Here is a 26,652-nt window from a genome sequence, read left to right as displayed (position 1 = left end):
GACTTTTGATGAAATGAAAGAAACTTATGGTAATAATGCCCCATCATATGACCTTGTAAAACACTGGCATTGTGAATTCAAACATGGCTGGAAGTCTGTGGAAACAGCTCCCAGACCTGGTCACCCCCCCACCCCTTCTGCCATTGATGAAGCATCTGTCCGCCAAGTTGAGGCTGCCATTTTGGAAGATCAGTGCATTACTATTCGCCAAATAGCCCAAGATGTCAAGATTAGTACAGGGTCTGTGGAAACTATCATTCATGACCATTTACATATGCATAAGGTGTCTGCCAGATGGATTCCCTGGTTGCTCACACCATTCCAGAAGCGAGAACGTGTTGAGTGCTCGATGATGAATTTGGATATGTGCCAAGAAGATGAGTCAAAGTTTTTCAAAAGACTGATTACAAGGATGAAACCTGGGTCCATCACTATGATCCAGAGACCGAAGCCCAGTCAATGCAGTGGAAGCACTTGGACTCACCACCTCCAAAGAAGGCAAGGGTGCAGCCCTCCGCTGCCAAGGTCATGCTCACAGTCTTCTGGGACCAGGACAGAGTAGTGATGACAGATTTCCTGGCAAAGGGTACCAAAATTACAGGAGCCTATTATGCTTCACTTTTGAGTAAATTAAGGGAAGCTATCAAAATCAAGAGGCGGGGCAAGATCAGCAAAGATACCCTCCTTCTGCAGGACAACGCTCCGATCCAGAACTCGCATGTCACCAGATGAGAAGCACGGGCGTGTGGTTATGAAATCCTCCCCCATCCTCTCTACCCTCCTGAACTTGCACCCTCTGACTTTCACCTCTTTCCAGCCATGAAGTTGTTTTTGAAAGGCAAGCGTTTCCCAGATGATGCAGCCTTGATTTCTGAAGTCACGTTGTGTCTTGGAGGACCAACCTGGGGTGTTCTACAAAAACGGTCTCCAGAGCTGCATCAAATGATGGGAGAAATGCATAACTCTGGGTGGTTCCTATGTAGAGAAAGACTAATAACTGTGCCAAGTTTTGTTGCTCTACTGCTATGAGAAGTGGGGCAGGGGCATTACTTATTGCACGCCCCTCGTATGGTAACGCATTACTTTTTTCATATATTTTTTTGACACAATAAATTATCTTTGGACCAAAAATGGTTAAAAGTTCTTATGTTGTTTACTCACAGTTTCCGTTGCAAGTCGGGTATATTTTTGATGATGAAAAATATTCCCTCCATCTATCGGATGTGATAATCAATTTAGATATGTGTTAAACTCACATCACAGGCTTTCTCTGTATATTTATCTCACACATTAAATTGTGTCTTGTTGAAAGTAAAGACTTTTTCAAAAGTCTTGAGACATTCAAAAACTTATGTACACTCATTTTCTCCCCTTTGTTCTCTTTTCTTATGCAAAACATGGCAATTTCATAAGGGCTGTTTGTTTTAGCTAGGCCTCTCTGAGCAAACAAACTATTTCATACACAAAAACGAACTTGAACTATTCCCTGAGAAGTACCTTAATGAGAAGCAACCAGTTTTGATCTGTATGGGGTTAAATCAGGGGAGTGACCATTCGTGCCAAATTCCATAAATTTCATCTTCAAACAGGCGTCCATTAAAAAAAGTTGAATAAATAAAAATAAAGATAAAGCAGTTGCAGTGAAATCGTATTCAGAAAAACTTCACAACTAAAGTCAGCATTCAACATTTACATGCTGCTGTGTTCTTTATGCCACTGAGATGCAGAAATGCTTTTTTCATAATCTTGGTCAGTTATTGCGTATGTCCTTCCAATACATGTTGTTGGGAATACAACACAAAGAATTTTCTTGATGGGAACAAACCATGTATCTTCAATCTGTGGCCAACTGGTGTGATGTCAGAGATATAAAGGATTGATGGCAAATCAGTCATGAATATCAATATATAGTTCGTCCACACGGGACAACTTATGGCCAATTTGTAATGTTGATAATAGTACAAAAAGGTGACTAGCTCTGGTTGCTGGCACTGGAAAACCTTGCTTCAAGTGACTTTCTCACCTTCTCCATGATTTCCTTACTGATCGCAAAGAAACGGATGGCAGACATCTGGCAGATAGCAAGCATAGCTTTATAATCAAAGATTTGATTATTTAAGAGGGCATTGAAGTGACCGCTTAACCACATGGCGTTTTACTGAACCACCAATTTCATCATAAGGGGATTTTCCATGACTGGTGGCGAAGAAAACCCACTCACCTTCAATACCGAAGTCCTCCTTATGCAAACATAAATTGATGAAATTCTTAAGTTTTTATATTGAGCCCTGCAGCCATCATTTGTTCACATGCGGTAATAAGGTTTGGATTAAGTGAACAGTCAGTGTCTGAGTTTGATACACGAATGCAATGTCATGAGTTTTGTCATTGGAAATAAAACATAATGAAATGTGCTTTAGCTGCTGATCAGAATCTCAGTAGTAAATCACCTCTGAGTGCAAGGTGCAATATACCTTGCTCCAATGATAACTTTGAATTTTGTCTTGTATTAAAAATTGAAAGTTTTCTGCAAAGTCTCTCAGAACAATTAGATATGAGTGTCTAGTAAGATTATCAAAAGTGTCAATCAACAAATCGTTATATTCTCCATATGTTAATGTTGCATGGCTGGTTGTGTCCCATTGACTAATATGAAACTCGCAATCAGGGTTCAAATCATACAACTCCTCATCCAAGAATTTCTGCAATGCTTCTTTATCAGGGCAGTTTTCAAAGCGATGCATCATACACTCTTTATTAGAAGAATCACAAACTAACTTTGAAATCAAATCTTTGTAAGTGATGTTTCACTTCATGGCATCAACAAGAAGTTTTGCATCCTGATGTATGCTACAGACACAAAAAGAATGTGTACCCATAGATCCAGCTAAAATACACCACTTTGGATGCATCTCCAAAAATTTGGAACCCTCCACCTTGACATCGGGATACTTCTGTTTAAAAGCAACGTACAGTTCATGCAAATTACTATCAAGCGTTTTTGTTTGTGAACACTCTTTGCTATAACTAAAATTTTTTTTTGCATTTGGCAGCTGTATTCATTATTTTCATACATTTGCATTATCAGTTGTATTCATTATTCTCATTCATTTGCATTATCAGTTGTATTCATCATTCTCATTCATTTGCATTATCAGTTGTATTCATTATTTTCATACATTTGCATTATCAGTTGTATTCATTATTCTCATTCATTTGCATTATCAGTTGTATTCATCATTCTCATTCATTTGCATTATCAGTTGTATTCATTATTCTCATTCATTTGCATAATCAGTTGTATTCATTATTCTCATTCATTTGCATTATAAGTTGTATTCATCATTCTCATTCATTTGCATTATCAGTTGTATTCATCATTCTCATTCATTTGCATAATCAGTTGTATTCATTATTCTCATACATTTGCATAATCAGTTGTATTCATTATTCTCATTCATTTGCATTATCAGTTGTATTCATTATTCTCATTCATTTGCATTATCAGCTGTATTCATCATTCTCATTCATTTGCATTATCAGCTGTATTCATCATTCTCATTCATTTGCATTATCAGCTGTATTCATCATTCTCATTCATTTGCATTATCAGCTGTATTCATCATTCTCATTCATTTGCATTATCAGTTGTATTCATCATTCTCATTCATTTGCATTATCAGCTGTATTCATTATTCTCATTCATTTGCATTATCAGTTGTATTCATTATTCTCATTCATTTGCATTATCAGTTGTATTCATTATTCTCATTCATTTGCATTATCAGTTGTATTCATCATTCTCATTCATTTGCATTATCAGTTGTATTCATTATTCTCATTCATTTGCATTATCAGTTGTATTCATTATTCTCATTCATTTGCATTATCAGTTGTATTCATCATTCTCATTCATTTGCATTATCAGTTGTATTCATTATTCTCATACATTCGCATTATCAGTTGTATTCATCATTCTCATACATTTGCATTATCAGTTGTATTCATCATTCTCAATCATTTGCATTATCAGTTGTATTCATCATTCTCAATCATTTGCATTATCAGTTGTATTCATCATTCTCAATCATTTGCATTATCAGTTGTATTCAGTATTCTCATTCATTTGCATTATCAATTGTATTCATCATTCTCATTCATTTGCATTATCAGCTGTATTCATCATTCTCAATTATTTGCATTATCAGTTGTATTCATTATTCTCATTCATTTGCATTATCAGTTGTATTCATTATTCTCATTCATTTGCATTATCAGTTGTATTCATCATTCTCATTCATTTGCATTATCAGTTGTATTCATTATTCTCATACATTTGCATTATCAGCTGTATTCATTATTCTCATTCATTTGCATTATCAGCTGTATTCATTATTCTCATACATTTGCATTATCAGTTGTATTCATCATTCTCATTCATTTGCATTATCAGTTGTATTCATCATTCTCATTCATTTGCATTATCAGTTGTATTCATCATTCTCATTCATTTGCATTATCAGTTGTATTCATTATTCTCATTCATTTGCATTATCAGTTGTATTCAGTATTCTCATTCATTTGCATTATCAGTTGTATTCATCATTCTCATTCATTTGCATTATCAGTTGTATTCATTATTCTCATTCATTTGCATTATCAGTTGTATTCATTATTCTCATACATTTGCATTATCAGCTGTATTCATTATTCTCATACATTTGCATTATCAGTTGTATTCATCATTCTCATTCATTTGCATTATCAGTTGTATTCATTATTCTCATACATTTGCATTATCAGTTGTATTCATCATTCTCATTCATTTGCATTATCAGTTGTATTCATTATTCTCATACATTTGCATTATCAGTTGTATTCAGTATTCTCATTCATTTGCATTATCAGTTGTATTCATCATTCTCATTCATTTGCATTATCAGTTGTATTCATTATTCTCATTCATTTGCATTATCAGTTGTATTCATCATTCTCATTCATTTGCATTATCAGTTGTATTCATTATTCTCATTCATTTGCATTATCAGTTGTATTCATCATTCTCATTCATTTGCATTATCAGTTGTATTCAGTATTCTCATTCATTTGCATTATCAGTTGTATTCATTATTCTCATTCATTTGCATTATCAGTTGTATTCATCATTCTCATTCATTTGCATTATCAGTTGTATTCATCATTCTCATTCATTTGCATTATCAGTTGTATTCATCATTCTCATACATTTGCATTATCAGTTGTATTCATTATTCTCATTCATTTGCATTATCAGTTGTATTCATCATTCTCATTCATTTGCATTATCAGTTGTATTCATTATTCTCATACATTTGCATTATCAGTTGTATTCATCATTCTCATACATTTGCATTATCAGTTGTATTCAGTATTCTCATTCATTTGCATTATCAGTTGTATTCATTATTCTCATTCATTTGCATTATCAGTTGTATTCATCATTCTCATACATTTGCATTATCAGTTGTATTCATCATTCTCATTCATTTGCATTATCAGTTGTATTCATTATTCTCATTCATTTGCATTATCAGTTGTATTCATCATTCTCATTCATTTGCATTATCAGTTGTATTCATTATTCTCATTCATTTGCATTATCAGTTGTATTCATCATTCTCATACATTTGCATTATCAGTTGTATTCATCATTCTCATTCATTTGCATTATCAGTTGTATTCATTATTCTCATTCATTTGCATTATCAGTTGTATTCAGTATTCTCATTCATTTGCATTATCAGTTGTATTCATTATTCTCATTCATTTGCATTATCAGTTGTATTCATCATTCTCATACATTTGCATTATCAGTTGTATTCATCATTCTCATTCATTTGCATTATCAGTTGTATTCATTATTCTCATACATTTGCATTATCAGCTGTATTCATCATTCTCATACATTTGCATTATCAGTTGTATTCATTATTCTCATTCATTTGCATTATCAGTTGTATTCAGTATTCTCATTCATTTGCATTATCAGTTGTATTCATTATTCTCATACATTTGCATTATCAGCTGTATTCATCATTCTCATACATTTGCATTATCAGTTGTATTCATTATTCTCATTCATTTGCATTATCAGTTGTATTCAGTATTCTCATTCATTTGCATTATCAGTTGTATTCATTATTCTCATTCATTTGCATTATCAGTTGTATTCATCATTCTCATACATTTGCATTATCAGTTGTATTCATCATTCTCATTCATTTGCATTATCAGTTGTATTCATCATTCTCATTCATTTGCATTATCAGTTGTATTCAGTATTCTCATACATTTGCATTATCAGTTGTATTCATCATTCTCATACATTTGCATTATCAGTTGTATTCATTATTCTCATTCATTTGCATTATCAGTTGTATTCATCATTCTCATACATTTGCATTATCAGTTGTATTCATTATTCTCATTCATTTGCATTATCAGTTGTATTCATCATTCTCATACATTTGCATTATCAGTTGTATTCATCATTCTCATACATTTGCATTATCAGTTGTATTCATTATTCTCATACATTTGCATTATCAGTTGTATTCATCATTCTCATTCATTTGCATTATCAGTTGTATTCATTATTCTCATTCATTTGCATTATCAGTTGTATTCATCATTCTCATTCATTTGCATTATCAGTTGTATTCATCATTCTCATACATTTGCATTATCAGTTGTATTCATCATTCTCATACATTTGCATTATCAGTTGTATTCATCATTCTCATTCATTTGCATTATCAGTTGTATTCATTATTCTCATTCATTTGCATTATCAGTTGTATTCATCATTCTCATTCATTTGCATTATCAGTTGTATTCATTATTCTCATTCATTTGCATTATCAGTTGTATTCATCATTCTCATACATTTGCATTATCAGTTGTATTCATCATTCTCATTCATTTGCATTATCAGTTGTATTCATTATTCTCATTCATTTGCATTATCAGTTGTATTCAGTATTCTCATTCATTTGCATTATCAGTTGTATTCATTATTCTCATTCATTTGCATTATCAGTTGTATTCATTATTCTCATTCATTTGCATTATCAGTTGTATTCAGTATTCTCATTCATTTGCATTATCAGTTGTATTCATTATTCTCATTCATTTGCATTATCAGTTGTATTCATTATTCTCATTCATTTGCATTATCAGTTGTATTCATCATTCTCATACATTTGCATTATCAGTTGTATTCATTATTCTTATACATTTGCATTATCAGTTGTATTCATCATTCTCATTCATTTGCATTATCAGTTGTATTCATTATTCTCATTCATTTGCATTATCAGTTGTATTCATCATTCTCATACATTTGCATTATCAGTTGTATTCATTATTCTCATTCATTTGCATTATCAGTTGTATTCATCATTCTCATACATTTGCATTATCAGTTGTATTCATTATTCTTATACATTTGCATTATCAGTTGTATTCATTATTCTCATTCATTTGCATTATCAGTTGTATTCATCATTCTCATTCATTTGCATTATCAGTTGTATTCATCATTCTCATTCATTTGCATTATCAGTTGTATTCATCATTCTCATACATTTGCATTATCAGTTGTATTCATCATTCTCATTCATTTGCATTATCAGTTGTATTCATCATTCTCATACATTTGCATTATCAGTTGTATTCATTATTCTCATTCATTTGCATTATCAGTTGTATTCATTATTCTCATTCATTTGCATTATCAGTTGTATTCATTATTCTCATTCATTTGCATTATCAGTTGTATTCATTATTCTCATTCATTTGCATTATCAGTTGTATTCATTATTCTCATTCATTTGCATTATCAGTTGTATTCATCATTCTCATTCATTTGCATTATCAGTTGTATTCATCATTCTCATACATTTGCATTATCAGTTGTATTCATTATTCTCATTCATTTGCATTATCAGTTGTATTCATTATTCTCATTCATTTGCATTATCAGTTGTATTCATCATTCTCATTCATTTGCATTATCAGTTGTATTCATCATTCTCATTCATTTGCATTATCAGTTGTATTCATTATTCTCATTCATTTGCATTATCAGTTGTATTCATTATTCTCATTCATTTGCATTATCAGTTGTATTCATTATTCTCATTCATTTGCATTATCAGTTGTATTCATTATTCTCATTCATTTGCATTATCAGTTGTATTCATTATTCTCATTCATTTGCATTATCAGTTGTATTCATTATTCTCATTCATTTGCATTATCAGTTGTATTCATCATTCTCATTCATTTGCATTATCAGTTGTATTCATCATTCTCATTCATTTGCATTATCAGTTGTATTCATTATTCTCATTCATTTGCATTATCAGTTGTATTCATTATTCTCATTCATTTGCATTATCAGTTGTATTCATCATTCTCATTCATTTGCATTATCAGTTGTATTCATCATTCTCATACATTTGCATTATCAGTTGTATTCATTATTCTCATTCATTTGCATTATCAGTTGTATTCATTATTCTCATTCATTTGCATTATCAGTTGTATTCATCATTCTCATTCATTTGCATTATCAGTTGTATTCATCATTCTCATTCATTTGCATTATCAGTTGTATTCATTATTCTCATTCATTTGCATTATCAGTTGTATTCATTATTCTCATTCATTTGCATTATCAGTTGTATTCATCATTCTCATTCATTTGCATTATCAGTTGTATTCATCATTCTCATACATTTGCATTATCAGTTGTATTCATTATTCTCATTCATTTGCATTATCAGTTGTATTCATTATTCTCATTCATTTGCATTATCAGTTGTATTCATTATTCTCATTCATTTGCATTATCAGTTGTATTCATTATTCTCATTCATTTGCATTATCAGTTGTATTCATTATTCTCATTCATTTGCATTATCAGTTGTATTCATCATTCTCATTCATTTGCATTATCAGTTGTATTCATCATTCTCATACATTTGCATTATCAGTTGTATTCAGTATTCTCATTCATTTGCATTATCAGCTGTATTCATTATTCTCATACATTTGCATTATCAGTTGTATTCATTATTCTCATTCATTTGCATTATCAGTTGTATCATCATTCTCATTCATTTGCATTATCAGTTGTATTCATCATTCTCATTCATTTGCATTATCAGTTGTATTCATTATTCTCATACATTTGCATTATCAGTTGTATTCATCATTCTCATACATTTGCATTATCAGTTGTATTCATTATTCTCATACATTTGCATTATCAGTTGTATTCATCATTCTCATTCATTTGCATTATCAGTTGTATTCATTATTCTCATTCATTTGCATTATCAGTTGTATTCATTATTCTCATTCATTTGCATTATCAGTTGTATTCATTATTCTCATACATTTGCATTATCAGTTGTATTCATCATTCTCATTCATTTGCATTATCAGTTGTATTCATCATTCTCATTCATTTGCATTATCAGTTGTATTCATCATTCTCATTCATTTGCATTATCAGTTGTATTCATTATTCTCATACATTTGCATTATCAGTTGTATTCATTATTCTCATTCATTTGCATTATCAGTTGTATTCATTATTCTCATTCATTTGCATTATCAGTTGTATTCATCATTCTCATACATTTGCATTATCAGTTGTATTCATTATTCTCATTCATTTGCATTATCAGTTGTATTCATTATTCTCATTCATTTGCATTATCAGTTGTATTCATTATTCTCATTCATTTGCATTATCAGTTGTATTCATTATTCTCATTCATTTGCATAATCAGTTGTATTCATTATTCTCATTCATTTGCATAATCAGTTGTATTCATTATTCTCATTCATTTGCATTATCAGTTGTATTCATCATTCTCATACATTTGCATTATCAGTTGTATTCATTATTCTCATTCATTTGCATTATCAGTTGTATTCATCATTCTCATTCATTTGCATTATCAGTTGTATTCATTATTCTCATACATTTGCATTATCAGTTGTATTCATTATTCTCATTCATTTGCATTATCAGTTGTATTCATTATTCTCATTCATTTGCATTATCAGTAGTATTCATTATTCTCATTCATTTGCATTATCAGTTGTATTCATCATTCTCATTCATTTGCATTATCAGTTGTATTCATCATTCTCATACATTTGCATTATCAGTTGTATTCATTATTCTCATACATTTGCATTATCAGTTGTATTCATTATTCTCATTCATTTGCATTATCAGTTGTATTCATTATTCTCATTCATTTGCATTATCAGTAGTATTCATTATTCTCATTCATTTGCATTATCAGTTGTATTCATCATTCTCATTCATTTGCATTATCAGTTGTATTCATCATTCTCATACATTTGCATTATCAGTTGTATTCATTATTCTCATACATTTGCATTATCAGTTGTATTCATTATTCTCATTCATTTGCATTATCAGTTGTATTCATTATTCTCATTCATTTGCATTATCAGTTGTATTCATTATTCTCATACATTTGCATTATCAGTTGTATTCATTATTCTCATTCATTTGCATTATCAGTTGTATTCATTATTCTCATTCATTTGCATTATCAGTTGTATTCATTATTCTCATTCATTTGCATTATCAGTTGTATTCATTATTCTCATTCATTTGCATAATCAGTTGTATTCATTATTCTCATACATTTGCATTATCAGTTGTATTCATTATTCTCATTCATTTGCATTATCAGTTGTATTCATTATTCTCATTCATTTGCATTATCAGTTGTATTCATTATTCTCATTCATTTGCATTATCAGTTGTATTCATTATTCTCATACATTTGCATAATCAGTTGTATTCATTATTCTCATACATTTGCATTATCAGTTGTATTCATTATTCTCATTCATTTGCATTATCAGTTGTATTCATCATTCTCATTCATTTGCATTATCAGTTGTATTCATTATTCTCATTCATTTGCATTATCAGTTGTATTCATCATTCTCATTCATTTGCATTATCAGTTGTATTCATTATTCTCATTCATTTGCATTATCAGTTGTATTCATTATTCTCATACATTTGCATTATCAGTTGTATTCATTATTCTCATTCATTTGCATTATCAGTTGTATTCCTCATTCTCATACATTTGCATTATCAGTTGTATTCATTATTCTCATTCATTTGCATTATCAGTTGTATTCATTATTCTCATTCATTTGCATTATCAGTTGTATTCATCATTCTCATTCATTTGCATTATCAGTTGTATTCATTATTCTCATTCATTTGCATTATCAGTTGTATTCATTATTCTCATACATTTGCATTATCAGTTGTATTCAGTATTCTCATTCATTTGCATTATCAGTTGTATTCATTATTCTCATTCATTTGCATTATCAGTTGTATTCATTATTCTCATACATTTGCATTATCAGTTGTATTCATCATTCTCATTCATTTTGACTATCAGTTGTATTCATCATTCTCATACATTTGCATTATCAGTTGTATTCAGTATTCTCATTCATTTGCATTATCAGTTGTATTCATTATTCTCATACATTTGCATTATCAGTTGTATTCATTATTCTCATACATTTGCATTATCAGTTGTATTCAGTATTCTCATTCATTTGCATTATCAGTTGTATTCATTATTCTCATACATTTGCATTATCAGTTGTATTCATTATTCTCATACATTTGCATTATCAGTTGTATTCATTATTCTCATTCATTTGCATTATCAGTTGTATTCATTATTCTCATTCATTTGCATTATCAGTTGTATTCATTATTCTCATTCATTTGCATTATCAGTTGTATTCATCATTCTCATACATTTGCATTATCAGTTGTATTCATCATTCTCATTCATTTGCATTATCAGTTGTATTCATCATTCTCATACATTTGCATTATCAGTTGTATTCATTATTCTCATTCATTTGCATTATCAGTTGTATTCATCATTCTCATTCATTTGCATTATCAGTTGTATTCATTATTCTCATTCATTTGCATTATCAGTTGTATTCATTATTCTCATTCATTTGCATTATCAGTTGTATTCATTATTCTCATTCATTTGCATTATCAGTTGTATTCATCATTCTCATTCATTTGCATTATCAGTTGTATTCATTATTCTCATTCATTTGCATTATCAGTTGTATTCATCATTCTCATTCATTTGCATTATCAGCTGTATTCATCATTCTCATTCATTTGCATTATCAGCTGTATTCATCATTCTCAATCATTTGCATTATCAGTTGTATTCATTATTCTCATTCATTTGCATTATCAGTTGTATTCATTATTCTCATTCATTTGCATTATCAGTTGTATTCATCATTCTCATTCATTTGCATTATCAGTTGTATTCATCATTCTCAATCATTTGCATTATCAGTTGTATTCATCATTCTCAATCATTTGCATTATCAGTTGTATTCAGTATTCTCATTCATTTGCATTATCAATTGTATTCATCATTCTCATTCATTTGCATTATCAGCTGTATTCATCATTCTCAATTATTTGCATTATCAGTTGTATTCATTATTCTCATTCATTTGCATTATCAGTTGTATTCATTATTCTCATTCATTTGCATTATCAGTTGTATTCATCATTCTCATTCATTTGCATTATCAGTTGTATTCATCATTCTCATTCATTTGCATTATCAGTTGTATTCATCATTCTCAATCATTTGCATTATCAGTTGTATTCATTATTCTCATTCATTTGCATTATCAGTTGTATTCATTATTCTCATTCATTTGCATTATCAGTTGTATTCATCATTCTCATTCATTTGCATTATCAGTTGTATTCATTATTCTCATTCATTTGCATTATCAGTTGTATTCATCATTCTCATTCATTTGCATTATAAGTTGTATTCATCATTCTCATTCATTTGCATTATCAGTTGTATTCATCATTCTCATTCATTTGCATTATCAGTAGTATTCATTATTCTCATTCATTTGCATTATCAGTTGTATTCATCATTCTCATTCATTTGCATTATAAGTTGTATTCATCATTCTCATTCATTTGCATTATCAGCTGTATTCATTATTCTCATTCATTTGCATTATCAGTTGTATTCATCATTCTCATTCATTTGCATTATCAGCTGTATTCATTATTCTCATTAATTTGCATTATCAGTTGTATTCATTATTCTCATTCATTTGCATTATCAGCTGTATTCATCATTCTCATTCATTTGCATTATCAGTTGTATTCATCATTCTCATTCATTTGCATTATCAGTTGTATTCATCATTCTCATTCATTTGCATTATCAGCTGTATTCATCATTCTCATTCATTTGCATTATCAGTTGTATTCATCATTCTCAATCATTTGCATTATCAGTTGTATTCATTATTCTCATTCATTTGCATTATCAGTTGTATTCATTATTCTCATTCATTTGCATTATCAGTTGTATTCATCATTCTCATTCATTTGCATTATCAGTTTTATTCATTATTCTCATTCATTTGCATTATCAGTTGTATTCATCATTCTCAATCATTTGCATTATCAGTTGTATTCATCATTCTCATTCATTTGCATTATCAGTTGTATTCATAATTCTCATTCATTTGCATTATCAGTTGTATTCATTATTCTCAATCATTTGCATTATCAGTTGTATTCATCATTCTCATTCATTTGCATTATCAGTTGTATTCATCATTCTAATTCATTTGCATTATCAGTTGTATTCATCATTCTCATTCATTTGCATTATCAGTTGTATTCATTATTCTCATTCATTTGCATTATCAGTTGTATTCATCATTCTCAATCATTTGCATTATCAGTTGTATTCATCATTCTCATTCATTTGCATTATCAGTTGTATTCATCATTCTCATTCATTTGCATTATCAGTTGTATTCATTATTCTCAATCATTTGCATTATCAGTTGTATTCATCATTCTCATTCATTTGCATTATCAGTTGTATTCATCATTCTAATTCATTTGCATTATCAGTTGTATTCATCATTCTCATTCATTTGCATTATCAGTTGTATTCATCATTCTCATTCATTTGCATTATCAGTTGTATTCATTATTCTCATTCATTTGCATTATCAGTTGTATTCATCATTCTCAATCATTTGCATTATCAGTTGTATTCATCATTCTCATTCATTTGCATTATCAGTTGTATTCATTATTCTCAATCATTTGCATTATCAGTTGTATTCATTATACTCATACATTTTCATTATCAGGTCGACTGTCTCCAGGGAAAATCATTTCCCTTTGTTAGAGTTAGGTTTTAACAAAATACCATTGGTCCTTTTCAGTTCTCTGGCAGTTTGAACGGCATACTCAGACCTCTTGAAGAATTTGGAGCTATATGCACAAAACCAGGAACCAGGAGCAAGTGTCATGATTTGGAGTTGATCAGGAGTTGAAGCGCTTTTAACTTCTCTTCCATCAGATAATGTAATTGATCTAGTTCTGCTTTTTCTTTGATATCTGTTTCACTTGTCATTAATTCTGCACAGTCAGTTTGTCAATACCAACTTGATCACCATGTTACTTTTGAATGTTTCAACAATTTGTTCTAACTTCTTTTTGACGCTATGAACATGGCTATGAGAAGCAACACTACAGGGGAAACATCCATGGATACCAGTCTCGCATTCAAGATTTTTTGTGAAGTTTTCACAGAACTCACAGGTTCGTAGTCTGGATCCATTGTGTCAACTGTTAGGCTCACATATTTCTTTATGCACTGATGACAAAGAAAGTGACCTGATGTTACATTATACCCTCTTGCATCCAGATATCTTGCCATCGGCAAAGATATCGGTCATTCACCTTATACCTCTTGTGTTGTAAAAATCCACCACAATTCTTGGTGGTCTTTGCTCTACACTCAAACACATCTCCAAATTATTGTTTGTGATGGAAGCAAATGGTTGATAATTCACCTTCATTTTCTTTCAGTCCAGCTCTCAACAACAATGTCTCAACAATTCCTTGCTCCAAGTCTGATAGATTCTCAAGTCCCTTGCACTGATTATAGTCAAACTTGTGACACTCAAATTGAGTTGAACACCAATAGAGCAAGCCTCATAAGTCATTTAGTTTTCTGAAGGTAAAAAAGAAAATTAGAATCTAGTTGCACTACATTTTGCTTACATTCTTTTTTTATAAGAAACATGAGTTGGCCTCTTAGTACAAGGAGTTTCTTAATTTGTGACGTGTAGTTCCAAAAGTTTCTTAATCAAATTTCTCAAGTACTCTAGATCATCCATAGTTTAAGGACATTTTGGATGGTAAACATAGTATAGGTGTGTAGGGCTTTGTGGTACAAATATACCATTTTCACTTTTTTCAAGGGAGCCAATAATGTAATGTAGGATTTGCTTCTTAACCCTCATAAAACCATGTTTTTTTTTTTCCAGAGTGCAGTGGACCATGGGGGATGAGGGAGTGGGGGGGGGGGGCAACTTGACCCAGATTTTAAAATGTGTCTAAACCCCACGAAACACAAGAAATTGAAAAAATTTTATATCCTTTGCATTCCTTTCTTAGATCACATATAAACAAAAATTAGCAGTGCTTTGACATTTTGTTGATGTGCAGGGATTTTCAGAAAAACCGATTTTTTTTCATCAAGTTTTGTTACTTTAATTAAAAAAAGAAAAAAGAAGTCTTTTGAACACTGATGTTATTAAAACGAAAACTTTTTTCTACAGTTTGCATTTTGGAGATGGAAGTGTTTTTTCGAGTAAGTGACTTCTATATTAATCCTAGTTTTATTTTTAGATTAAAATATTAATAACTACATTTTATTTCAGTATTTAATTTATGTATTTCTGTTTTATTAATGCTAGCATTTTTCTCGTCCATAAATGTTTATTTATCTACCAAGTTGATTGCAAAGATAGCTTAGGTAATTGTATTCATTTTTAGTTTGTGAGAGGGGAATCTATCACCATACTTTCCCTTAAACACGTCCGTTGGACTTTTAGTAAGTATAATACTTGATAATTCTTTTTTTTTTTTTAATGGAGAGTAGAAAACGCATTGTGGATGCATTATCGGCAGCTCCCGTTACTCTCGCTTCTCCTTATTTGTCCCTCAGTCCTCATTTTTTAATGAGTGATTTTTCTGACAAAGGGAGAAGAAAAAGCTGTTTTCTAGGTTGGCAGTATTTTGTCTATCTGTAGTGCAAACTACAACCAGATCTGAGGATATGGGTTTCAAAATCCCATATTTCTGGATGATCTGACATGGAAGGACCCCAGAGTCATCCATACTGAATTTATATTAAGAACAATGGCCTCCACATTTTGGCCAAGTTTCAGGAAAATCTAAAAAAGTGTAATTTTTGGCCATTTTGGGGCATTTTTTACCTTTTTTAAGGCCCTGGATATGCCAGATCCCAGTGTAAATTGATAAGGGTGCAGTTTCAGGCCTCAACACATGTATATTTGAGTTGACCACTACGAAAAACGACTATATCAAGTTTTTGTTGAGAAATATGAAAAAAGAGCCACAAAAAGGGGCGTTTTTAGCACTAAAAGTACCCAGTGATGTGAACCAGAATTTTGCCAGGGTTGTCCATATTGGATTTATATTAAGAACAATGGGGTTTACATTTTGGCCAAGTTTCAGAAAAATCTAATGGATTGATCAAAAGTTATGGGGCAAAACGTGTCATTTTTGGACATTTTTGACCTCTTTTGAGCCCCTGGGGACGTAATGGGAATTTTCGCAAAAATTTTTTTTTTACTGTGCACATCTATTTAATGAAATACAATTTGTGGCAAAAATTTCAGGAAAAACTAATGGACGGTTATCTGCCAATCATCCCGACTAACGGACACATGGACACCACTGAAAACATAGGTCCCTCTCCAATAAATCGGGGGAACCAAAAGTTTTACTCATAAGCACATTTTTTTATACAAATATTTTAAATTTAAAAACAGTTTTATTTATAAAACATTTTGTTCACTGCTCAGAGGTGCCTCAAATCCATTTAATCCATAATTTCTTAACTTTCATGCACTTACAAGAATTACAAATTCAAAAGATTTCAAACAGATTATATTGTAAGGTCATAAGACACTCTCACTCTCTTTTCCCCTCCTATCACAGTTTATCTTACACCTTCTTTCAATTATTTACATCATTCCATTCCTCTCATCAACTTCTGTTATTATTTGCACTTCCTTCCACCATCTACATCATCCATACACAGCTAAAGTGTGTATGATGACAAACAAGCAAAATAATGAAAACCATCAAAGTTTCAATGGTATACTTAACCTCATAGAACTAGATGGTTCATCTAATAAGATCACAGATCAGCTTGATAAATATTGGATCTTTCCCACACTTTCTGGTTTAATAGATAATCTCATGATGGCACAGCTATCTCCAGTCTCTGTTTTAATGATTGAAGTCCATCCTTTACTGCATAGTCATCTCACACCAGTTTTAATGGAGGATGTCACAAAATGATGAAGACCTCCAGTATGTATGGAAACAAGCAAAATTCACAGAATTTTATTATTACAAGTAAAAACTCTATTGATGGCAAATTTATCTAACTAGAATTATGGACTCTATAGACCCAAATCCTGGTATATATTAAAATTGTTTTTAATGCTATTGTAACAAAAAAATTGTTTGGGGCTATTAAAATAATTTCCAATGCTATTGATAATGTTTACCCATTCATTTATTTTTTAATAACTTTTGTTTGAATTCATGTTTTGAAACATGACATAAATCTATGACATCATGCCAAAGTTATAATTATTTTGTTATGGTAAAAAATAGCTCAGTTGGTAGAATATCAGATCAAAGATCTCAAGGTTTTGGTTTGGATTCTACTTCTAAAAGTAGTTATGATTTCTGATATTCCGACAGGAAACAAATTCTGCAATGCATTTTTTACGTTTCAAAAAATTGTAACTGATCAATAGAATCTCTACTTATATAAGATGCTTCTTACATGGAGAGGACTATTTTCTCTCTGAATCTTTATCAACATTGAAGATTCACTGCCACTGCTTCACTATCAGATCCACTAATTTCATATCAACTCGATTTTCCTTTTCTGGTGGTAATGAAAAGAATCCTTTCAGGAAGAAATTTGTCGTAAAAATTAATCAAATCTTTGTTTTTTGTTTTGTTTTCCATTATAGACAATAAACTTATCCCTCTCTCAGAAAGGAGGAAGTCATGCGCAGGATGATGATATCTTCAGACTGAACAAACAGGATCTGACACACAGTCAATTTTTAATGTGGGAAAAATCCAAATCCCCAAAATGATGCACTCTTAATCACTTCATAGGCAGATAAACTTGAAACATCTTTTAGAATATCATTCAAAAATAATTTTTTTTAAATAAAAAAATAGCAATGTAATTAAATGAGATTTGATTATCTTTTTGTTTTACAAAATATTTTCAGGGAAACCAGGTGGAAGGGGAATTATCTTTTGTATAGCAACATTTCATTTTATTTGACCTACAATTTTTTTCAGTTGCGCATATTTTTAGGGTCCAAAATCCTCTTTCCAAAAGCTTATACAATCTTCTATTGTGATTTAAGATGTTGCAAGAAAATTAAAATAATCATTTGAACTTCATATTTTTTAAAAGAGAACATTTTTTTAACATATTTATTTGGCAAGTTTTAAAATGAGATTTATCGTCCTGTACTACTGTGCTACTGAAAAAAAAATAAAGTGAGGATTACTTAAGAGTTCTTTCGGCCCTCTCTGTCTGATCATTGAATTTTTTTCTAATGTTAGTAAAAAAGAAAAAACATAAAAAATCAATTTTTAAATAAAATCAAGAAATTTGTCTTTCACTGTAGCTTCATCTCACACAGAATAAAAAGTTAACCATTTATAGTTTTCTTCAAAGTAAAAAAATTCATCTTTACCTTCTAATATCCTTCAAATTCTTTTTTAGTTAAATACTTAAAACTGTTTATTCAATTTTAGCAAATATTGATCTATGTGCTTAAAAACAAAAACTTTGATTTCTAATCAATTTCATTGAATTAATCTGATCAGCAGTTTTTGTTATCATTACTAATGTCATAGAGAGAGTGAGAGTTGTTAAACCTCTCAGAGTCCTCTTCAAGCCACGCAAATCACCAGGTTCTATGTTTAATAACAATTTGGAAGATTTTCTAAGATTTTCTGCATTTTTATTCACTTTTCCTTATGCTCCTGGAGTTGGAAAATAAAGATGAATTACCACAAAGAAAAAAAAAAGTCAACATTTTATTGTGTGCGAGATGAAATTACAAAATTTTTTTTTTGTTCTTAAATGAAAATATACTTACTCTTTAATTTGGTCGTCTTTGGCAGCTAACTGCATGTTTGCTAACTGTAACCGCTTTTTTAGTTCCACAAATTCTGGCAGTTGATCAAAATCAATTTTAGCCATTCCATTTAAAGGCAATTCGCTGTTGTGTGAGGGGAGCAAGCATTTTGATGTGTCTAATTCAGCTTCTAATTCAGATAAAAGTTGATCTTCACTTGGTGTCTGGCTTGTGGAGGATGTTTTGGAATGGTCAGAATCAATGCCAGACTCTGGGGAATTTGCACTGATCATTGTTACTAACGATGTGGTTGTTGTCACTAACGATGTGGATGTTGTCACGTTAGTGGTCAAATCTTTACTGATAGCACAATCTGCAGGTTTACTATCATGATCTGAAATCGATAGATCTAGAGAAGCTCCATTTGTTCGTGTCACTGCATACGCAGTGCTTAGTGTGTTGGCAGATGACACTGCAATTAAATCATCATTACTTGGACTTGTTAAAGAAATGGCAGCGTCCTGGTCCACTTCAATATCATCTATTAATTGATCATACGTCCCATTTTCTGGTGAACCTGTTGTTGAATATGAATGAGAACTTGACGATTCGTCTGGAGAAATTTCACTGTTTTCAGATTGTATATTGGCACAAGAATCTTTTGCAGGCAGAAGACTAGTTGAGGGCTTGGGTCCTCCTGACTGCATCCGGTTAAAATTGATCACAGTTGTTTCATCAGAGCTACACTCCGAGTTACTGTCCACTTGTAATGAATTAAATTTTTGACTATCTGTATATACACTTCCTTGTTGGTTGGACCCATTAGTTATGGAGGAGAATTCAGGAGATTCATACCCTCGATGGGTAAACATGGGAGCACCACTTTCCGATTCGTCACTTTCACAATACACAATACTTGCTTCCCGAACATTCATATCAGCAGAAGAACAGCATTCATCTTCCATCCTCACTTTGTGTGGCGATGCTTCTAATAAGTTCTCACTATCCTCATCATCATCATCCTCTTCTTCATCCTCTATATCATCATCATTCAACAAATCATCATCATCATTCATGCATTCACAAACATTGTCATTTTCATCACTTATTACTGGTGCTTGATCGCATTCAGGCTCAAAGTCTTCTGCCTGCTCATCAGCATCTTCAAGAGCCACATTTCTCAAACACACAGAATTATTATCAATGGAAACGGGTGCATCTGCAAGTAAACCGACGTCATTTCTGTTGTTTTCTCTAACATCTCGCCACATTTGGTCATTATCATTGCTACCCTCAGCATGAACATCCTCTGGGTTAGGGTTTCGTCTTTGGTCCTCCTCTGTAGCTATGTCCAATAATGGCTGAGCAAACACCTGCAAGTGATTCCCGGCCTCAACTTCGTATTGTAAGTCTCCATTTTGGTTCTGGTTGACCTCAACTTCATTGTGATCATGTTCATGGACTCCTCTGATGTCCGATTCTGCTTCATCACCTTGGCTCAGCTCGTTGACTGAAAAGACATCCTCATCTGCAGCATCTGCTTCAGGATCAGGATTTTCTGCTATGTCACTGGCGTCAGCATCCGTATCACACATGCTTTCTTCCCTGAAATTACAACAATAGTAAACATGACTTCAATAGAATTTACTGATATTTTTATGTGTATCATGAGTTCCTTTATTTATATAAATAGAATTATTAGTGGATAAACCATTTGATAGAAAAACAATGTAAACCCATTTATAGAATGGAGTTTTTAACAAGAACAGGAAGTTAGATCTAAAAATATGTTAAAATCATGAAAAACGTGGGGAAAACTGTGTGAAAATGATTTTTATAGTTAAGAGGGAAGCATTGTAGGGTCTAAGAATTGCCAAAACTTTTAGAAAATATGTATAATTTTGCCATTTCCTCTTGTTCATTAAGATTCAAGGTAAAAAAAATTGTTGGTGTCTATTACGAAATATGGCAATTGAAAATAAAATCTTTTTTGAATTGAAACATATTCGTGTACACAAATATTATGGAAAATAAGTGAGTAATGTTTTTTATTAAAAATAAAAACTCTGAATGGTAAGCTAGCACGTTGTCTTCATATTGAAAGAAGGCAGATAATCTACAAGTTTGACTTGATATGAATGTTGTTCAGAGATTGTGAACTGAATAATTAATTCATTTTATTTTCATTGAAATTCTTCTTGCTAATTTTCCATAATTTTTGGTGTACACTATTAATAATAATACACTTACTGATAAATAAGTATATTCATGAGTTTTCCTGTTATTTTATTTTTGAAAAACTTTCAAACAGCTTTTTCCATCTTGTTCGAAACATTTAACAGAATTTCCATGAAAATCTTTTTTAAGGATCTTCCATCTGTGGAAGATGTTGCAACAAAATTGCTTCTCTAAAGGCTAGAACATTATTACCTTGGAATTTAATACTTGTTACAAATTTGTGATCAAATGCTATTCATTTCATTCATCATTTTCAATCATCTCATCATAATATTTATCTTTCAACTCAGCCTATCCATCTCATTAAACATTATCCTTGAGCGGCTTTTAGCCTTGATCAGTAAAGACTCATTAAAAAATATATTAGGTATTAGATTAGAAAATTTGTAAATTACTTCTATTTTTATAAAATAGAAGTAATTTACAAATTTTCTAATCTGACAGTTTGTGTATATGTAAAGCAAACGATCAATAAAAGTGCTCAACAGATTGGCAACTTTTAGCATATTCTCCAGCTAACTAGAAACAGTGTCTCAGATGCTTGGCTTATTTCTTCTATTTAACATTTATTCTTGTTGCATAGTTTAATGTAGCATTGATGTGGGTAGGTTTGCTAGTAGATATGCTGATATAGTAGCAATTAGTCAGGATGTGCTGAAGATGGGAAGGTCAACAAAGATTAAATGGTTGACTCTGCCTGTATAAACTAGGAGCATGAGAAAAGGAAATCAATATTTAGGCAGATATGAGGTCAGGTATGGTCAACATAAAGAGTGGTAAACAAATTTCTTGGACAGTCTTGGTGATAAGGACCAAAAGTTCAATTGTGTTTCTCTGATGAGCATGTTTTATCCCATTTAATAAAACTTTTCTTAAAACATACATAGAAATCTTATGAGAACATTTTACTTTTGAAATCTAAAAATGGCTGGTTACATGACTTTCTACCTTACTGTACCATTCCCACACAGACAAATGCACAAGCTCAAGAATTTTATCACTCAGCTATCAAAGAGTAACAAAATCATTCTTTACTTTTCTTAGTTTATGTTTATCACTTTCACAATTTAACCAAAAAATAACTGATTTAAAACAGACCATTTTTCTCAGAAATAATTCACCTAAGAAAAAAAAAAACGTCAAAATACCTCAAAGCAATAAAAAGTCACCGACTGCATTTTTGAAAGGTGTGAAAATAAAGATTATACAGTTACAAAAAAAACTAAAAACACTGAATTTTACAATGATTTTTTTTTAGAATTTAAAAATGATTAGAAATCTTTATAATGTTATGTCATTTGTCTTTAGTTTAAAATAGTGAGGGCTGAAGATATGTATTCGATGAGGAAAAATGATATGATAATGATGCAATGGATGCGTAATGTTAGTCTTAAAGACAGCCTTAAATCTGATGAGCTCAGAGGACTATCAAATTTGGACAGTATAGAGATGTGCACAGAACAAAAAAGTTTTAAGATTGAAAAAATTTGATGCAAGAGTTTGGGTTAGTAGATGTAGAACAGTTAAGGGGATGGATAAACGGAAAACATCGGAAGTGATGAGAAAGAATGATAAATAAAGATAAATTAGTTTGGAAGTTCATTACTAAAAGACAGTAAACACAAGCCAGTATGTAAAATCAATACCAATGATACAAATGTTGAGTTACTTGGAACGGATATGAAAAATTTATTCATAAAAAAAAAAAAAATGCTATTCATAGTTTTCAAAATTCAACTAAATTTTTACAAAAATAAGTCGATATTTTAAACATTAAGAGTTGAATAGTGTTTATGGGAAGACAGGAAGTTTTTTTTAGTTTTATTTAAAACTTAATTGATACAAACAAATAAAAACAAAAATGTAATCTGTTCAGTCTATATAATATTCTACGTGTTCCTTCCTTAGTATGCTATGCTTTGAAAAAAAGACAAATACAATTTTTGAAGGTCAAATTCCTCTAAAAATGCCAAATTTCCGTAATTTTGCTGGCAACTCTGGATAAGAATTTGAGTGATCTCCCTTTAATGCAGTCTCATTTTCGAATATCATTATAATAATATATGATCATTGTTCTGATGGTGTGAGAAAGGAATTCTTAGTAATTTGGATGTACAGCAGTTCTTCACTGAAAAAAGAAGTCAGCGAAATGTTACATAAAAAAAGGAAACATTAAAAAAAAACCCAGAAAATATGAGGAACATTGTCTGCCAAGAGGGGCTTGATTGAAGGAGAAAATTAAAGAGTGTTTCTTAGAATGTGATTTTATTATTTGTATTGAACTATGTAGCACAATGTTACTTTCTGAGAACTTATTAATTTATCTTATTTGAGTCAATTCTATATTTAAAATACAATGGGCACTATTTTCATAGAAATGTTAATAAACTCATATTTGCTGCATAATTTTTGCTTTATCTAAAAAAAAAAAAAAAAAAAAAATATCAGCTATATCAAAACATTTATTGATTAAATATATTTTTCATGCCATGGAATTTCCACAAGTCTTAGTTATTAATTAATCAGTAAGATTAGGCATTTATTTTTAAAATATTTTTCTGAAAATTAAAGGCAACAGAGTAAAAAAAAAAATACAATAAAGAAACTGATAAAAGAAAGATGAGGATAAAAAAAATTATTTGAGACTGAAGGAGTTCTAGATCTGTATAAATTTTCAGCAATGGATTACTACAACTGTAGTTTTGATCTGTTTTTAAATCGCACATTTTTTATATTGTTTACTTGTTTGTTGTAGAATTGAATGTAATAATCAAAGAAGCAAGTGTCCACATGTGTGTGCAGTGTGTGGCTGTATGACTTACCTTCAGGTAGGATCTGAGAGAGAGAGAGAGAGAGAGAGAGATTAAAAACGGCGACTGTGGCTTTATAAGGTGTGATCTCATGGAATCACATGAGATCACACCGCCCACCACACACATATGCAAATGAAATGCAGTCATTTTTTTTTTAATAAAACGCACATTGGCAGAGGTGAGGGGGAACAGACGCATGCAGGAAGTTGAGAAAGAAAATTGTGAGGAGGAAATACAGTGACGAACTATCTGTGAACTTTTGTGTTTTTTTTATCTTCTCCCAAAATACCAGCCCATTTAACTGCAAGCTATTTTGGTGTAATGGGGGACAAGTTCGATCTTAAATTAATACCAGAATTCGATGGCTCAACCCCCAGTACTTGAGTGGGAGGAGAAGGTGGAACTGCATTGCCTGTTGTCTAACGTGAACACGTTGATTCCTCTACGTCTGTTCAGTGAAGCTTTCGTAGTGTATCAACAGTTAAGTCCTGAGGAAAAACCGGATTATGATCTCATAAAGGCAGCATTATATAAGGCATTTGCTATCGACCCCACCACTGCTTGAGAGCAATTTGAGGCAAAAACCTTACGTCCAGGTGAAACTGTCGACATGTATCTGGCAGAGCTGACGAAGTTGACAGTGTTGTTCAGTGGGCTGAGTGGGCCTTGGCATGCAAATTTCTGGCAGGGCTCCCAAGCGTAGCAAAGCAACTCCTATGAGTTAGCTCAAGCATAGTTTCGTTGTCCCTTAATGACCTGGTAGATTGGGTCAGGACCGTGAAGAATGCCTATAAGATGAGAGAACCAGTAGTCACTGTTGCACAGTCCACACTGAATGATGGACTATTTCAGAGGTCCAGTCCGCGTGGTGAGGTCGTGGGTTATAGGTGCAATGGCCAGGGCGACATTGCAAGGAACTGCCAGCAGTGACTGACAGCTGTTTGATGCTACCGGCATAATGAGACTGGTCATATGGCCCGGGATTGTGCAGGAAACGAGGTTGGGGACAAGGTGCCAGCGGCGACTTCTTCCCCAAGCAGAAGTTAGACGAGGCGCTTCCGACCATTCAGGTCTATATCAACAAGGCATTGTGCTCAACACTCCTCGATTCCCGGTGCTCTGGCACCATAGTGTGCATGGACCTCTGCCGCACTTGGAAAAAGAAGAATGTCAGGATGACCACCCTCAGTGGAGAGATGCGGACATGTTGCGGGGTGGGCGCTGTGAACATTCGCACAAGAACTGGAAATTCGGCTAACATTGAGGCACTGGTAGCACTCGAAAAACCACTGAGCTTTGACCTGCTTCTAGGCTATGATGCCATCAGAGCTCTAAGTGGTGTTCACATAACGCAGACGGGGGCGGTACAGTTTCAGGAGAAGGCTCCGGTGTGCGCTGTGCTGAAGATTTACCAGCCAGACTTTATTGTCGAATTTAACCAGCAGCAGAAGGCTTGGACCGCCTCATAGAAGTGGTTGGAAAACCAGGAATCAACTAAACTGCTAAATGAGGTAGCCGAGTACCATGTGCCCGACTAAATGAGGCCTGCATACAAAGAAGAATTCCACAAATGGATCAAGAATGGCAGGTTAATTCCCTACCACTATGAGAATCTTGGACCTTCCAAAGGCCTGATCCCGTTGATGGCGGTTGCTCAGTACAACAAAGCAAAGGTGAGGCCAGTGATGGAGTACTGCAAACTAAACGTGCATGTTGATGTGTTCACGACAGATGCTGACGTTTGTGCCAGCAAGCTATGAGAGTGGTGCCAGCAGGGTTCCAATGTGTCTCTGCTGGGTCTAAGAAAAGCATACCTGCAGGTTCAGATCAGCGAAACAATGTGGCCATTTCAGATGATGGTGTTTTCCGGCAGGAGATCCTGCCTTACAAGACTAGGCTTCAGGCTGAACGTAGCACCCCCAAATAATAAAGATCATCGCCAATGCTGTGTTGTCACAGGAAGAAACAATAAAAGAGAGGACATCAGCATACCTTGATGATATATATGTGAATGAAGACATTGTGTCATCATCATGCATAAGGTCCAAACTGGCTGAGTTTGATTTGTTTTGCAAGGATTCGGAACATTTGGAGGATGGTGCCCGTGTCTTGGGCCTGAACGTTCAACAGGAGTGAGGGACCTCGATAGGAGTGTGGAATTGCAGTTCCTGAAGTGCCCAATGTTTTCATGAGGCAAGTTGTA

General features: G+C 32.2%; 1 protein-coding gene across 4 annotated transcripts in view; it reads right to left on the bottom strand.

Moving 5' to 3' along the window:
* LOC145246027 (coiled-coil domain-containing protein 186-like) overlaps positions 1-26,652 on the bottom strand; it is a 202,114-nt gene that overhangs the window by 114,372 nt on the left and 61,090 nt on the right. For all 4 annotated transcript variants that reach the window (XM_080107851.1, XM_080107852.1, XM_080107853.1 and 1 more), the window contains exon 2: positions 19,420-21,003. In XM_080107851.1, the coding sequence (XP_079963977.1) occupies positions 19,420-20,993 (1,574 nt within the window). In that variant the 5' untranslated portion in view covers positions 20,994-21,003. The remainder of the gene's footprint in view (positions 1-19,419; positions 21,004-26,652) is intronic.

The sequence above is a fragment of the Euprymna scolopes genome, chromosome 23 (assembly GCF_053919585.1).
Source record: "Euprymna scolopes isolate OS-2025 chromosome 23, ASM5391958v1, whole genome shotgun sequence".
NCBI lineage: Eukaryota > Metazoa > Mollusca > Cephalopoda > Sepiida > Sepiolidae > Euprymna > Euprymna scolopes.
The sequence above is the reverse complement of the archived record's forward strand: the minus strand, read 5'-3'. Positions and strand labels throughout refer to the sequence as shown.